The sequence below is a fragment of the Oncorhynchus masou genome, chromosome 1, assembly GCF_036934945.1.
Source record: "Oncorhynchus masou masou isolate Uvic2021 chromosome 1, UVic_Omas_1.1, whole genome shotgun sequence".
NCBI classification, from domain to species: Eukaryota; Metazoa; Chordata; class Actinopteri; order Salmoniformes; family Salmonidae; genus Oncorhynchus; species Oncorhynchus masou.
In genome coordinates this window covers 31,260,998-31,274,281 of record NC_088212.1, presented here as the reverse complement: position 1 = coordinate 31,274,281, position 13,284 = coordinate 31,260,998, and the positions used below count along the sequence as shown (strand labels likewise).

Here is a 13,284-nt window from a genome sequence, read left to right as displayed (position 1 = left end):
TGAGTGGGTGTGTGTCTGTGTGGATTTTTGGTTTTATTATCTTTGGCTCAGAGGTTAAGTTTAGGGTTACAATTAGGGTTAGGAGTTTGGGTTAGATTTAGGGGTAAAGGTTCATGGGAATCAATTGTTTGATCCACACAAGGTTAGTAAAACAAACGTGTGTGTGTGTGTGTGTGTGTGTGTGTGGGCTTGTATACTATCCTTGTGGGTACAGTCCCCACAAGGATAGTAAAACAAGGAAAATTATCCCCAGATTATTTCCCAGATCGCTACAACGACAAAGACTATTTTAGGTTTAGGGTTAGCATTAGTGTTAGAATTAGGGCTAGGTGTTAGGTTTAGGAGTTGGGGGTTAGGATTAAAGTTAGGGAAAATATAATTTTGAATATTTTAGGTCCCCACAATGACAGTAAAACATATGCTGTGTGCGTGTGTGAGAGAGAGAGGTTAGGGGCATTGAGTGTAGTTTACTCACTGGGCCTCAGCACATGGAGGGAGCAGTGACGGTCCAGCCATTGCAGTGTGGTCTCACACAGCTCCACTTTGCTTGTGGTGGAGACAGTCCCATTGAAGGATTCAAATAGGGGTTTAATAATGATGCTGAACTAAGGATGGTGGGTCAAGGGTCAAACACACACTATTTCGGGAAAAGATTCAAAGTTGCATCCTATTTCAATCTCAGAAGACATATGAACGAACCTCAGATGTACTCAGATGGCTCATGGTATACAGTCCTATATCATACTACTTCATTTTCTACAGGCGTAACCTTTCACAAGTCCCCCTGAAACCAAAAATTATAGCTCTTCTTTGCTTATATACAGCATCTAATCTAGCCATCTGACATAAATTAAATAAATATTAAAAGTAGCCTGATTGAATCTTATATCATTATGACAAAGTCATGTTAAATGCAAAAGTCATGTTAAATGTCAGTGATAAGGGTAAAAACGGATACGATCCAAAACTTCCAGTTCTGAAGTGTGCGGCTCTTCACGTACTCATCAAACTTCTCCCGCATGTGGTCGAATCGGTGGCGTGTGATGGGCACACCTGTAGCAGGCAGCTGCTCCTGACACACACTGTGGCACAGCAATAGCACACAGATCAGATTACTATGTCATGTATACTCGTACTCAAACGGTTTCCTGAACTTGTCTACTCAGATAAGAGAGATAACTGTGAGGCAGTACATACTTTATGGAGGCATTGACCTCCTCAATCTCCTCCCGTAGCCTTTTGGTCTCCTCCTGCATCTGCTGCCTCTCCTGCTGCAGCTTCGTAATGTACTCCACTGTCTTCTGCAGCGTGACTGCATTACTGATCTGGTATCAAACAACAAGAATAGGTGGGGATATTGGAAAGATCATGACACGTCGTCAACTGCTGGAGCATTCAACAATGTGTAGCTATGTATAATTCTTTCATGACTATCATTTCATACAGAAGATGTGATATATTACCTGTAAAATAAAATTAAACAATGGGTATTGTTTACATTTCACATTAGAGAGATGTTAAACAATGGAAATGTTAATGAACTTACCTGCAGAAAAAGCACAGAACCATTCACACAGCGCCGATAACTGTTTTTGGTTATAGGGCTTTTAATTTACAATGTTTTTTTTTACCCCCAACCCCCTTCATATACAGTGCCTTGCGAAAGTATTCGGCCCCCTTGAACTTTGCGACCTTTTGCCACATTTCAGGCTTCAAACATAAAGATATAAAACTGTATTTTTTTGTGAAGAATCAACAACAAGTGGGACACAATCATGAAGTGGAACGACATTTATTGGATATTTCAAACTTTTTTAACAAATCAAAAACTGAAAAATTGGGAGTGCAAAATTATTCAGCCCCTTTACTTTCAGTGCGGCAAACTCTCTCCAGAAGTTCAGTGAGGATCTCTGAATGATCCAATGTTGACCTAAATGACTAATGATGATAAATACAATCCACCTGTGTGTAATCAAGTCTCCGTATAAATGCACCTCCACTGTGATAGTCTCAGAGGTCCGTTAAAAGCTCAGAGAGCATCATGAAGAACAAGGAACACACCAGGCAGGTCTGAGATACTGTTGTGAAGAAGTTTAAAGCCGGATTTGGATACAAAAATATTTCCCAAGCTTTAAACATCCCAAGGAGCACTGTGCAAGCGATAATATTGAAATGGAAGGAGTATCAGACCACTGCAAATCTACCAAGACCTGGCCGTCCCTCTAAACTTTCAGCTCATACAAGGAGAAGACTGATCAGAGATGCAGCCAAGAGGCCCATGATCACTCTGGATGAACTGCAGAGATCTACAGCTGAGGTGGGAGACTCTGTCCATAGGACAACAATCAGTCGTATATTGCACAAATCTGGCCTTTATGGAAGAGTGGCAAGAAGAAAGCCATTTCTTAAAGATATCCATAAAAAGTGTTGTTTAAAGTTTGCCACAAGCCACCTGGGAGACACACCAAACATGTAGAAGAAGGTACTCTGGTCAGATGAAACAAAATTGAACTTTTTGGCAACAATGCAAAACCTTATGTTTGGCGTAAAAGCAACACAGCTCATCACCCTGAACACACCATACCCACTGTCAAACATGGCGGTGGCAGCATCATGGTTTGGGCCTGCTTTTCTTCAGCAGGGACAGGGAAGATGGTTAAAATTGATGGGAAGATGGATGGATCCAAATACAGGACCATTCTGGAAGAAAACCTGATGGAGTCTGCAAAAGACCTAAGACTGGGACGGAGATTTGTCTTCCAACAAGACAATGATCCAAAACATAAAGCAAAATCTACAATGGAATGGTTCAAAAATAAACATATCCAGGTGTTAGAATGGCCAAGTCAAAGTCCAGACCTGAATCCAATCGAGAATCTGTGGAAAGAACTGAAAACTGCTGTTCACAAATGCTCTCCATCCAACCTCACTGAGCTCGAGCTGTTTTGCAAGGAGGAATGGGAAAAAATGTCAGTCTCTCGATGTGCAAAACTGATAGAGACATACCCCAAGCGACTTACAGCTGTAATCGCAGCAAAAGGTGGCGCTACAAAGTATTAACTTAAGGGGGCTGAATAATTTTGCACGCCCAATTTTTCAGTTTTTGATTTGTTAAAACAGTTTGCAATATCCAATAAATGTTGTTCCACTTCATGATTGTGTCCCACTTTTTGTTGATTCTTCACAAAAAAATACAGTTTTATATCTTTACGTTTGAAGCCTGAAATGTGGCAAAAGGTCGCAAAGTTCAAGGGGGCCGAATACTTTCGCAAGGCACTGTATATGCAAAATCTGGTATAAAAAAGCAGGCATGGTAAATGTGGGATTTTGGTCTGTGTATGAAAGGAATACTATATTTGTACCCTATACCTGAAAATAATAGGATGTGCAAACACTATGCTTCTGAACTGATCTTTAAATAAAAGCCATCAAAAGCTAGATCTGGAATATATTAGTAGGAGGACTCAGTCGACAGATGACAGACACATGGCTTTACATTGGACTGGGACTTGAGAGCAGGAATCAGGCTGCACAGCATTTTGAAGCCAATGTTGATGTTGAAGCGCCTCTTCTGTTCAGCAGTGATATGGGTCACCCTACGGCTCTGGAACAGACAGGGAGAGAACAGACACACACATAATCAGAATGATTAGTCTGCAATGATTCAACGGCAGGCACACAACACTGGACCTGCTTGAAAAAGCTGGAGTCATACACAGTGACATACACAGACAGAGAATAGTAGGCAGGAGGGTGGGCTGCTGTTACCTGGTTGGACTCGTTCTTGGAAAGGGCAATGCAGCTGCTGTGTGGAGACTGAGGACTGGAGACCTGCTCTGACCCACACAGTGACCCCTGACCTGAGCTATGGTCCTCATGCCCTGGGAGACACAAATTATCCACACTTACCAAAAACCATCATAACAAAAGACTGCTACACTAGTGAACACCAACTCACATTTAAGACAATTCATTAATTTTATGGGAAGCAGATCAGTACTGTAAACATTCCAAAACATTGTGTATGAATGTGTTACCATGCCACATCCTGTATACACATGTAGAGCTAATAGATTGATAGCTTATGTTTGACAGGAGGATAAAGGACCCTGTGACACATGAATGAGTTGAGTGTACATACAGTGGGGCAAAAAAGTCAGTCACCAATTGTGCAAGTTCTCCCACTTAAAAAGATGAGAGGCCTGTAATTTTCATCATAGGTACACTTCAACTATGACAGACAAAATGAGAAAAAAAATACAGAAAATCACATAGTAGGATGTTTTAGGAATTTATTTGCAAATTATGGTGGAAAATAAGTATTTGGTCACCTACAAACAAGCAAGATTTCTGGCTCTCACAGACCTGTAACTTCTTCTTTAAGAGGCTCCTCTGTCCTCCACTCGTTACCTGTATTAATGGCACCTGTTTGAACTTGTTATCAGTATAAAAGACACCTGTCCACAACCTCAAACAGTCACACTCCAAACTCCACTATGGCCAAGACCAAAGAGCTGTCAAAGGACACCAGAAACAAAATTGTAGACCAGCACCAGGCTGGGAAGACTGAATCGGCAATAGGTAAGCAGCTTGGTTTGAAGAAATCAACTGTGGGAGCAATTATTAGGAAATGGAAGACATACAAGACCACTGATAATCTCCCTCGATCTGGGGCTCCACGCAAGATCTCACCCCGTGGGGTCAAAATGATTACAAGAACGGTGAGCAAAAATCCCAGAACCACACGGGGGGACCTAGTGAATGACCTGCAGAGAGCTGGAACCAAAGTAACAAAGCCTACCATCAGTAACACACTATGCCGCCAGGGACTCAAATCCTGCAGTGCCAGACGTGTCCCCCTGCTTAAGCCAGTACATGTCCAGGCCCGTCTGAAGTTTGCTAGAGAGCATTTGGATGATCCAGAAGAAGATTGGGAGAATGTCATATGGTCAGATGAAACCTAAATATAACTTTTTGGTAAAAACTCAACTCGTCGTGTTTGGAGGACAAAGAATGCTGAGTTGCATCCAAAGAACACCATACCTACTGTGAAGCATGGGTGTGGAAACATCATGCTTTGGGGCTGTTTTTCTGCAAAGGGACCAGGACGACTAATCCGTGTAAAGGAAAGAATGAATGGGGCCATGTATCGTGAGATTTTGAGTGAAAACCTCCTTCCATCAGCAAGGGCATTGAAGATGAAACGTGGCTGGGTCTTTCAGCATGACAATGATCCCAAACACACCGCCCGGGCAACGAAGGAGTGGCTTCGTAAGAAGCATTTCAAGGTTCTGGAGTGGCCTAAGCCAGTCTCCAGATCTCAACCCCATAGAAAATCTTTGGAGGGAGTTGAAAGTCTGTGTTGCCCAGCAACAGCCCTAAAATATCACTGCTCTAGAGGAGATCTGCATGGAGGAATGGGCCAAAATACCAGCAACCGTGTGTGAAAACCTCGTGAAGACTTACAGAAAACGTTTGACCTCTGTCATTGCCAACAAAGGGTATATAACAAAGTATTGAGATAAACTTTTGTTATTGACCAAATACTTATTTTCCACCATAATTTGCAAATAAATTCATTAAAAATCCTACAATGTGATTTTCTGGATTTTTTTTCTACTTTTGTCTGTCATAGTTGAAGTGTACCTATGATGAAAATTACAGGCCTCTCTCATCTTTTTAAGTGAGAGAACTTGCACAATTGGTGGCTGACTAAACTAAATACTTTTTTTGTTATATGTACAGTGGGGCAAAAAAGTAAGGGCCTGGCGTATGTCACTCTCACCAGTACTTGTGGAGGGTTCTTGTTTCTTGCGGCTGGAAGAGTAGGTCTCCTCTTTAGGGATAATGAGCTGGGGAGACTTCGGAGTCTGTGGAAGGATGTGAAATCCAGGAGCCTGAGATAGAGGGATGTAAAGAAATAAAACACAAAGTAAATGAAAACTATCTTAATTAAAACAGTTGAATGCAAAGGGGGCGCTTCAGAGCAGACCGGGTCTTACCCTTGATAGGCTGGAGGAGCCGATGATCACGCCCGTTGAGGGAACCACATCTGCTTTCAGGGGGGTTGGAGTAACAATCACTGCACTGGTATGCCCTGGGAAGGGTGCTGGGACAGCAAAACATCATCTGTCAGGGCCTTTGACATTAAAACCACAGGGTAAATGCAGATCCTCTCATGTATTTAATGTCTAATATTGAGCCTGGATGTCATTGATGATCTTTGCTAGGATCATTTCGGCTGAATCGCCTACAAACATTGACTAGTTTTCATTTAGTTTTTCATTACAATAGTGACTGACGATATAATGATATACAGTAGCACCACCTAGTGGTGAGATCAGACAGCTCTAGTGGAGCAGTAATCCCCCACTTCAATAAATACTATTGTTTCTAATGTGGTCGTTTTTTTCTGGGTAGCACCAGCTAGGCATGTATTAATTCAATATTACATTTGATATTAAATCAATCCACCATTCTTATTCAGCAACAGTTAAACCTTTTGGGATGTGATTAACTCACCTGTTAGGATGAGGTGAGACGAGGAGATGGCAGGAACAATCCTTTGGACACGGCGTGTCTTTTTGTTGGAGCAAGAGGGCAGGATGGGTCTGGGCAGGGCGAAGGTCTGGGAGTGTTGTGGGGTGGTGGCAGGTGAGGGTGGCAGGGGCTGGAGGGGTGGTGGTGGAGGTTCCCGGTTTAGGGAGCTGAAGTCAGAGCTGTGACTGAAGGTGGTGGCAGCATCACTGGGTAGAACAGTGGAGGTGATTGTATGTGTGATGACAGATGAGGGCGGGGAACCGTCCAGGCTTGTGGCATCGTCTAGGGGTGGGGGGGCTACTAATGTTGGGGTGGCAGCACCCTGGCAGGTCTGGGTGTGCCGCACCGTGGGAAGGGCTGAGGTTTGCATGAGGGAGGAGCCTCCAACCTGAGCACTAGGGGGCACCGGCCCAGAGAACAGAGGCATGTAGTTCTGTACATAAGAGGGGCTTCCACTGGTTTGATTGGACATGAGGGAGGAGATAGTCAGGGGGGCTTGGGAGGCGATGAGTCTGTGGTCATGACTGACGGGCGGAAGGTCAGCTGAGAGGTGCATGGAGGAGAGAAGCTGGCCCTATCAAGTCACAAGGACAAGAGCAAAGATAGCACATTTATAATGTTCTTAGCTAGTAAGATGTTGTGAAAACATCAAAGAATAAAAGACAGGTGTGTTAGGTCTGGGGGTGTGTTAGGGTTGAGGTTCACAGGGACCGGGCCAAGGGTTGGGGTTTACCTGGGATTGAGAGCTACTGCTGTGTAGAGGAGTGGCGGATGAGGCAGTGAGGGAAGCAGAGGGGAAGATGGGCTGACGGAGGCTGTGAAATAAGTCTGGAAGAAGAGTCTCTAGGTTAGTTGGAATTAGTATAACATCCACTCTACCCTCATAAGTGTTAGGATATTCCACCTGCTGTATTATACCTGTTAAAGAGTTGGTGCACTGTGCAAGTGACATTATTTAGAGTTTGTCGCTGTGGCAGAGTGCATTGTCATTACCTTGTAATTGCTCATAGGAGTCCATAAAGTCCAGGTTGGGCTGTAGGGGGATGAGTCCAGGCTGGATCATGTCTGCGTTCCCTGCATGAGCTATGGGGAACATGGATGGGGTGTGAATAACAAACAGAATTTTCCTATAGCTCTGGTTGGAGGAAGGTTTGGGTGGATCTGAGTAAATAGAAAAAGGCTTGGTGTATGGCAGTGCTATTCAACTGGCGGCCCGCAGGCCAGATCAGGCCCGTTTATCAATTTAGAAAAGCCCTTTGATCAATTCTGAACATTAGTAAAAAGAACAGCTAAAACAATCCACCCCAAAATCCAATGTTAAGTGCCAAAAGGAGCCCTCGTTCAATATTCTCCATTGGGAGAATCTGTTTTCCTGTAGTCCCAACCATTAAGTGCTGTCAGTCAATATCACCCAACATACAAGTTACAGCAAATCAGAGCTGCTAACAGGGGTACAGGGTCTGTTTTCCCACCTATTGGCTCTTTCACCGCAGATGAGATCACTACACTGCCTGATACAGAAGAGTGTGATTTGAGTATTTTTTTAAACATCACAGACTCAGTTGTGGCTATCAAACTTTATCCAATCAACATCTAGCCTGCAACATCGCTTGTTTCGTAGTCTGCTGAGCATCATGATCTACCTTACATAAATTTTCCCACATTTTGTTGTGTTACAGACTACATTTTAAAATGGAGAAAATTAAGATTTTGTGTCACTGATCTACATACAAAACCCCATAATGTCAAACTGGAATTATGTTTTTAGAAATGTTTACAAATTAATAAAACATTTGAAGATGAAATGTCTTGCGTCAATACGTATTCAATCCTTTTGTTATGGTAAGCCTAAATAGGTTCAGGAGTAAAAATGAGCATAACCACCCTGCAGGCCAGAAGCATACCACCCTGCATTCCACTGCAAGCTTGCCTCTGAAGATAAGCAGGGTTTGTTCTGGTTGGAAGACCAGATGCTGCTAGCAGTGGTGTTGGAGGGCCAGTATGAGGCACTCTTCTCTGGTCTAAAAAAATATCCCAATGCCCCAGGGCAGTGATTGGGGACATTTCCCTGTTTAGGGCATCATCTCTCAGATTGAATGTTTAACAGGTGGCCTGACTCTCTGTGGTCACTAAAGATCCCATTGCAATTATTGTAAGAGTAGGGGTATTAACCCCGGTGTCCTAGATAAATTCCCAATCTGACCATCACGGCCAACTAATCATCCCCAGCTTCCAATTGGCTCATTCATCCCCCTCCTCTCCCCTGTAATTATTCCCCAGGTCGGTGCTTTAAATGAGAATGTGTTCAGTCAACTTCCCTGGTAAAAATATAGAACAATAAATTGCATGTACTCCTTGTTCAATAATGGTGTTTAACGTGATTTTTAAATGACTACCCCATCTCTGTACCCCACACACACACACAATTATCTGTAACATCCCTCGGTCGAGCAGTGAATTTCAAACACAGATTCAACAAAGACCATGTAGGTTTTCCAATGACTCGCAAAGAAAGACACCTATTGGTAGATAGGGGAAAAAAACAGACATTGAATATCCCTTTGAGCATAGTTCAGTTATGAATGTAACACTTTGGATGGTGTATCAATACACCCAGTGACTACAGATACAGGCACCTTTCCTAAATCAGTTGCTGGAGAGGAAGGAAACAGCTCAGGGATTGACAATGAAAAGAAGGAAGCCTGTACAGAATGCAAATATTCAAAACATGCATCCTGTTGGCAATAAGGCACTAAAGTAACACTGCAAAAAGAATTGCCAAAAAAAAAATGATTTTTGACCTGTGTTACATTTGGGGCAAATCCAACACAACACATCACTGAGTGCCACTATTGAATATTTTCAAGAATGGTGGTAGCTGCATCATGTTTTGGGTATGCTTGTCATCGGCAAGGAGTAGGGAGTTTATAAAAAAATAAAATAAACAGAATAGAGCTAAGCACAAGCAAAATTCTAGAGGAAAACTTGGTTCAGTCTGCTTTCCAACAGACAAATGTACCTTTCAGGAGGACAATAACCTAACACAAGGCCAAATATACACTGGAGTTGCTTACCAAGATGACATTCAATGTCGCTAAGTGGCCTAGATATTTTTTAATATATATATTTTTAAACTTAAATCGACTTTAACATCTATGGCAAGACTTCAACCAACTTGACAGAGCTTGACACATTTTTTAAAGAATGGGAAAATATTTTACAATCCAGACAGATAGAGACTTACCCAGAAAGACTCACAGCTGTAATCGCTGCCAAAGGTGATTCTAACATGTATTGACTCAGGGGGGTGAATACTTACAGTATCTAATCAAGATATTAGTGTTTAATTTTCCATTAATCCAAAAAAATATAAATGTTTAATCTACTTTGACAAAGTATTTTGTGTAATCCATTTAAATCCCACTCCGTAATAACAAAATGTGGAAAATGTCAAAGGGGTGTGAATACTTTCTGAAGGCACAGTATCTAGAAAAAAAAATCATATCAGATGTTTGTTTCTTTGTGACATCTTCAATCAATTAAATGTACTTAATTTGGGACTACAGGGGAGGGATAAAACATTTAGTGACATGGTTGGAAAAACAAATTATTTTCAAAACAAATGTGTTATGTCACCCCCAAAGTCAATTCCTCCTTTGGCCGCCTCTCCTTCTAGTTCTCTGCTGCCAATGACTGGAATGAACTACAAAAATCTCTGAAACTGGAAACACTTATCTCCCTCACTAGCTTTAAGCACCAGCTGTCAGAACAGCTCACAGATTACTGCACCTGTACATAGCCCATCTATAATTTAGCCCCAACAACTACCTCTTCCCCTACTGTATTTATTTATTTTGCTCCTTTGAACCCCAATTATTTCGATTTCTACTTTGCACATTCTTCCACTGCAAATCTACCATTCCAGTGTTTTACTTGCTATATTGTATTTACTTCGCCACCATGGCCTTTTTTTTGCTGTTACCTCCCTTATCTCACCTCATTTGCTCACATTGTATATAGACTTTTTTTTCTACAGTATTATTGACTATGTTTGTTTTACTCCATGTGTAACTCTGTGTTGTTGTATGTGTCGAACTGCTTTGCTTCATCTTGGCCAGGTCGCAATTGTAAATGAGAACTTGTTCTCTATTTGCCTACCTGGTTAAATAAAAGGTGAAATAAATAATAATATATATTTTTTTATTCCCCACTGTAAATAACCTTCTTCAAATCTGACCCCTGTAAGAATATAGTTGATAAGCCCTGGTGTATGGAATGGGATGTTGGTGGTGGGCCCTCACCTATTTCCCTGGGATTGGGCCAGGCCATGGGCTGGTGGGAGGCCAGCGTGGAGAAGAGTGTGTCAGAAAACTCTGACATCAGCACATCCATGTCAAAGAGTGGGTCCATCTCCATGGGGACGGGTGACTCACGGCTCTTGCGAGCAATGCGGCGCCCAGCCATTTCCTCATCCTGATAAAGGGACACACGGAAGGTGTCTGGAAAGACATCCCCAAACAGCGAAAACTGTTCTTCCGGCCCCTTGGGGTGTTCAATATGCAACAAGCCAGCCAGTCAGTTATACAGAAAACATGCAGTGCACATATTATACAGCATAGTCACACAACTAATCTACTTAACAGAGTAAGATAAAACAATTATGAAACATGCACATCGCATACTCAAATTGATTATGCACCAAGCGGTTTGTTTGAAGTAGACCTACTACACTCCCCTACGTATTTTTTGGACAGTGAAGCTGAAACTTTTAATTTGACTCTATACTCTAGCATTTTGGATTTTGAGATACAATGTTTTATATGAGGTGACAGTACCTTTCATTTGAGGGCATGCTCATACATATTCTGTTTTACCGTTTAGAAATGAAAGCACTTTATGTCTCTAGTGTCCGCTTTTGAAGGCGTCATAAGTATTACGAGAAATTCACTTTTGTAATAAAGTAGTCAGTAGTTCAGTATTTGGTCCTATATTCCTAGCACGCATGACTACATCAAGCTTGTGACTCTACAAACTTGTTGGATGCATTTGCAGTTTGTTTACGCTGTGTTTCAGATTATGTTGTGTTCAGTAGAAATTAATGATAAATAATGTAGTGTGTCATTTTTGAGTCACTTTTATTGGAAATAAGAATAGAATATGATTCTGAACACTTCTAGATTAATGTGCATACTACATTGATTACAGATAATCATGAATTAATCGTGAAATACGATGAGTGAGAAAGTTAGAGGCATAAATAGCATACTCCCTCCAAAAAATGCTAACCTTCCCAGTTATTGGTACTGGTGAGCGGTTAGCATGTCTTGGGGGTATGATCTTCGTGCCTAACTCATTCACGATTCATTCCAGATCTTCAGAAATCATGGTAGTATCCACATGAATGTAGAAGTGTTCAGACACATATTATATTCTTCTTTATAATAAAAGACTACAAAATTACACAATACATTATTTACCATTAATTTATATTGGGCACAACATAATCTAATTTACAACTAACACAAACTGCAAATGCATCCAACAAATTTGTAGAGTCACAAGCTTGATGTAGTCATGCGTGCTAGGAATATGGGTCCAAATACTAAACTTTGACTACTTTAACACACAGAGGTGAATTTGCCCAAATACTACAGACACTTTCAAATGGGAGAACGAGATGCATAAAGTTCTTACATTTCTAAATGGTAAAACAGATATGTATGAAAATACCCTCAAATAAAAGGTGACATGCTGTAGTGTTCTGTAAAGTTGATCTCAAATCCAAAATGCTGAAGTATAGAGACAAATTAAAAGTTTTAACTTCAATGTCCAAATAAATACGTAGGAGAGTGAGTGTATGTGTACTCAAAAACAGCATTAGAACTCAACCTAAAACTTTAATGAATTCATTCTATGACATTAATAACCTATTATTTTCCATTTTCACATTAGATTTCAGATGTTGGGATTATTTGGGTGTTAACCTTATTTTCTCTCACACTACTTTGCTATTACCAAATTTGAATAGAGCCAGCATCACACACAAGATCACTTAGATTGCATACCTTGAGAAGGCTTGAGAGATCGTCATCCTTGTGCTTCTGTAACTGTGACAAATTGGAAAATCAATGTTAATTGGCAGATTCATATATTGAATGAATAACATGAAGTAGAGCATACTAAATGTAGGATATTCAACTGGTTGCCTCACGAGCCAGTTAAAGCAACTGACAAGAACCTAAAATAGGCATACTACTGCTTAGTCTTTTGTTTAATTGCAACATAGCGGTACTTAAATTTTGTATTTTTTTTAAATCATTTTACCCCTTTCTCGTGATATTCAATTGGTAGTTACAGCTGCAACTTCCCTCCTTTGAAACATGACCCTGTCAAGCCGCACTGCTTCTTGACACACTGCTCGCTTAACCCGGAAGCCAGCCGCACCAATGTGTCAGAGGAAACACTGTCCAGCTGACGGCCGAAGTCAGCTTGCAGGCGTCCGGCCCGCCACAAGGAGTCGCTAAAGTCGCGATGGGACAAGGAAATCGGACAGCCAAACCCTCCCCTATACCGGATGATGCTGGGCCAAATGTGTCTTCCGGTCACGGCCAGCTGTGACACAGCCCGGGATCGAACCCGGGTCTGTAGTGATGCCTCAAGCACTGCAACCTTAGACCGCTCCGCCACTCAAGAGGCCTAACATTGTGCTAATTTAATCTAAACACAGAAAAGGCACCATTTCAG

At 41.6% G+C, this 13,284-nt stretch overlaps 1 protein-coding gene across 3 annotated transcripts in view; it reads right to left on the bottom strand.

Moving 5' to 3' along the window:
- The window catches only part of LOC135541861 (MLX-interacting protein-like), a 43,932-nt gene that overhangs the window by 14,836 nt on the left and 15,812 nt on the right, over positions 1-13,284 (bottom strand). Inside the window, exons 5-16 of one of the 3 annotated variants that reach the window (XM_064968321.1) lie at positions 12,606-12,641; positions 10,842-11,082; positions 7,534-7,623; positions 7,274-7,368; positions 6,523-7,114; positions 6,003-6,109; positions 5,786-5,897; positions 3,769-3,881; positions 3,497-3,604; positions 1,198-1,325; positions 959-1,082; positions 476-605 (exon numbers count right to left, since the gene is read on the bottom strand). In XM_064968321.1, the coding sequence (XP_064824393.1) occupies positions 476-605; positions 959-1,082; positions 1,198-1,325; positions 3,497-3,604; positions 3,769-3,881; positions 5,786-5,897; positions 6,003-6,109; positions 6,523-7,114; positions 7,274-7,368; positions 7,534-7,623; positions 10,842-11,082; positions 12,606-12,641 (1,876 nt within the window). Of the gene's footprint in view, positions 1-475; positions 606-958; positions 1,083-1,197; positions 1,326-3,496; positions 3,605-3,768; positions 3,882-5,785; positions 5,898-6,002; positions 6,110-6,522; positions 7,115-7,273; positions 7,369-7,533; positions 7,624-10,841; positions 11,083-12,605; positions 12,648-13,284 lie in introns of all 3 variants that reach the window. The other 2 variants (XM_064968312.1, XM_064968328.1) reach the window with 2 other exon arrangements.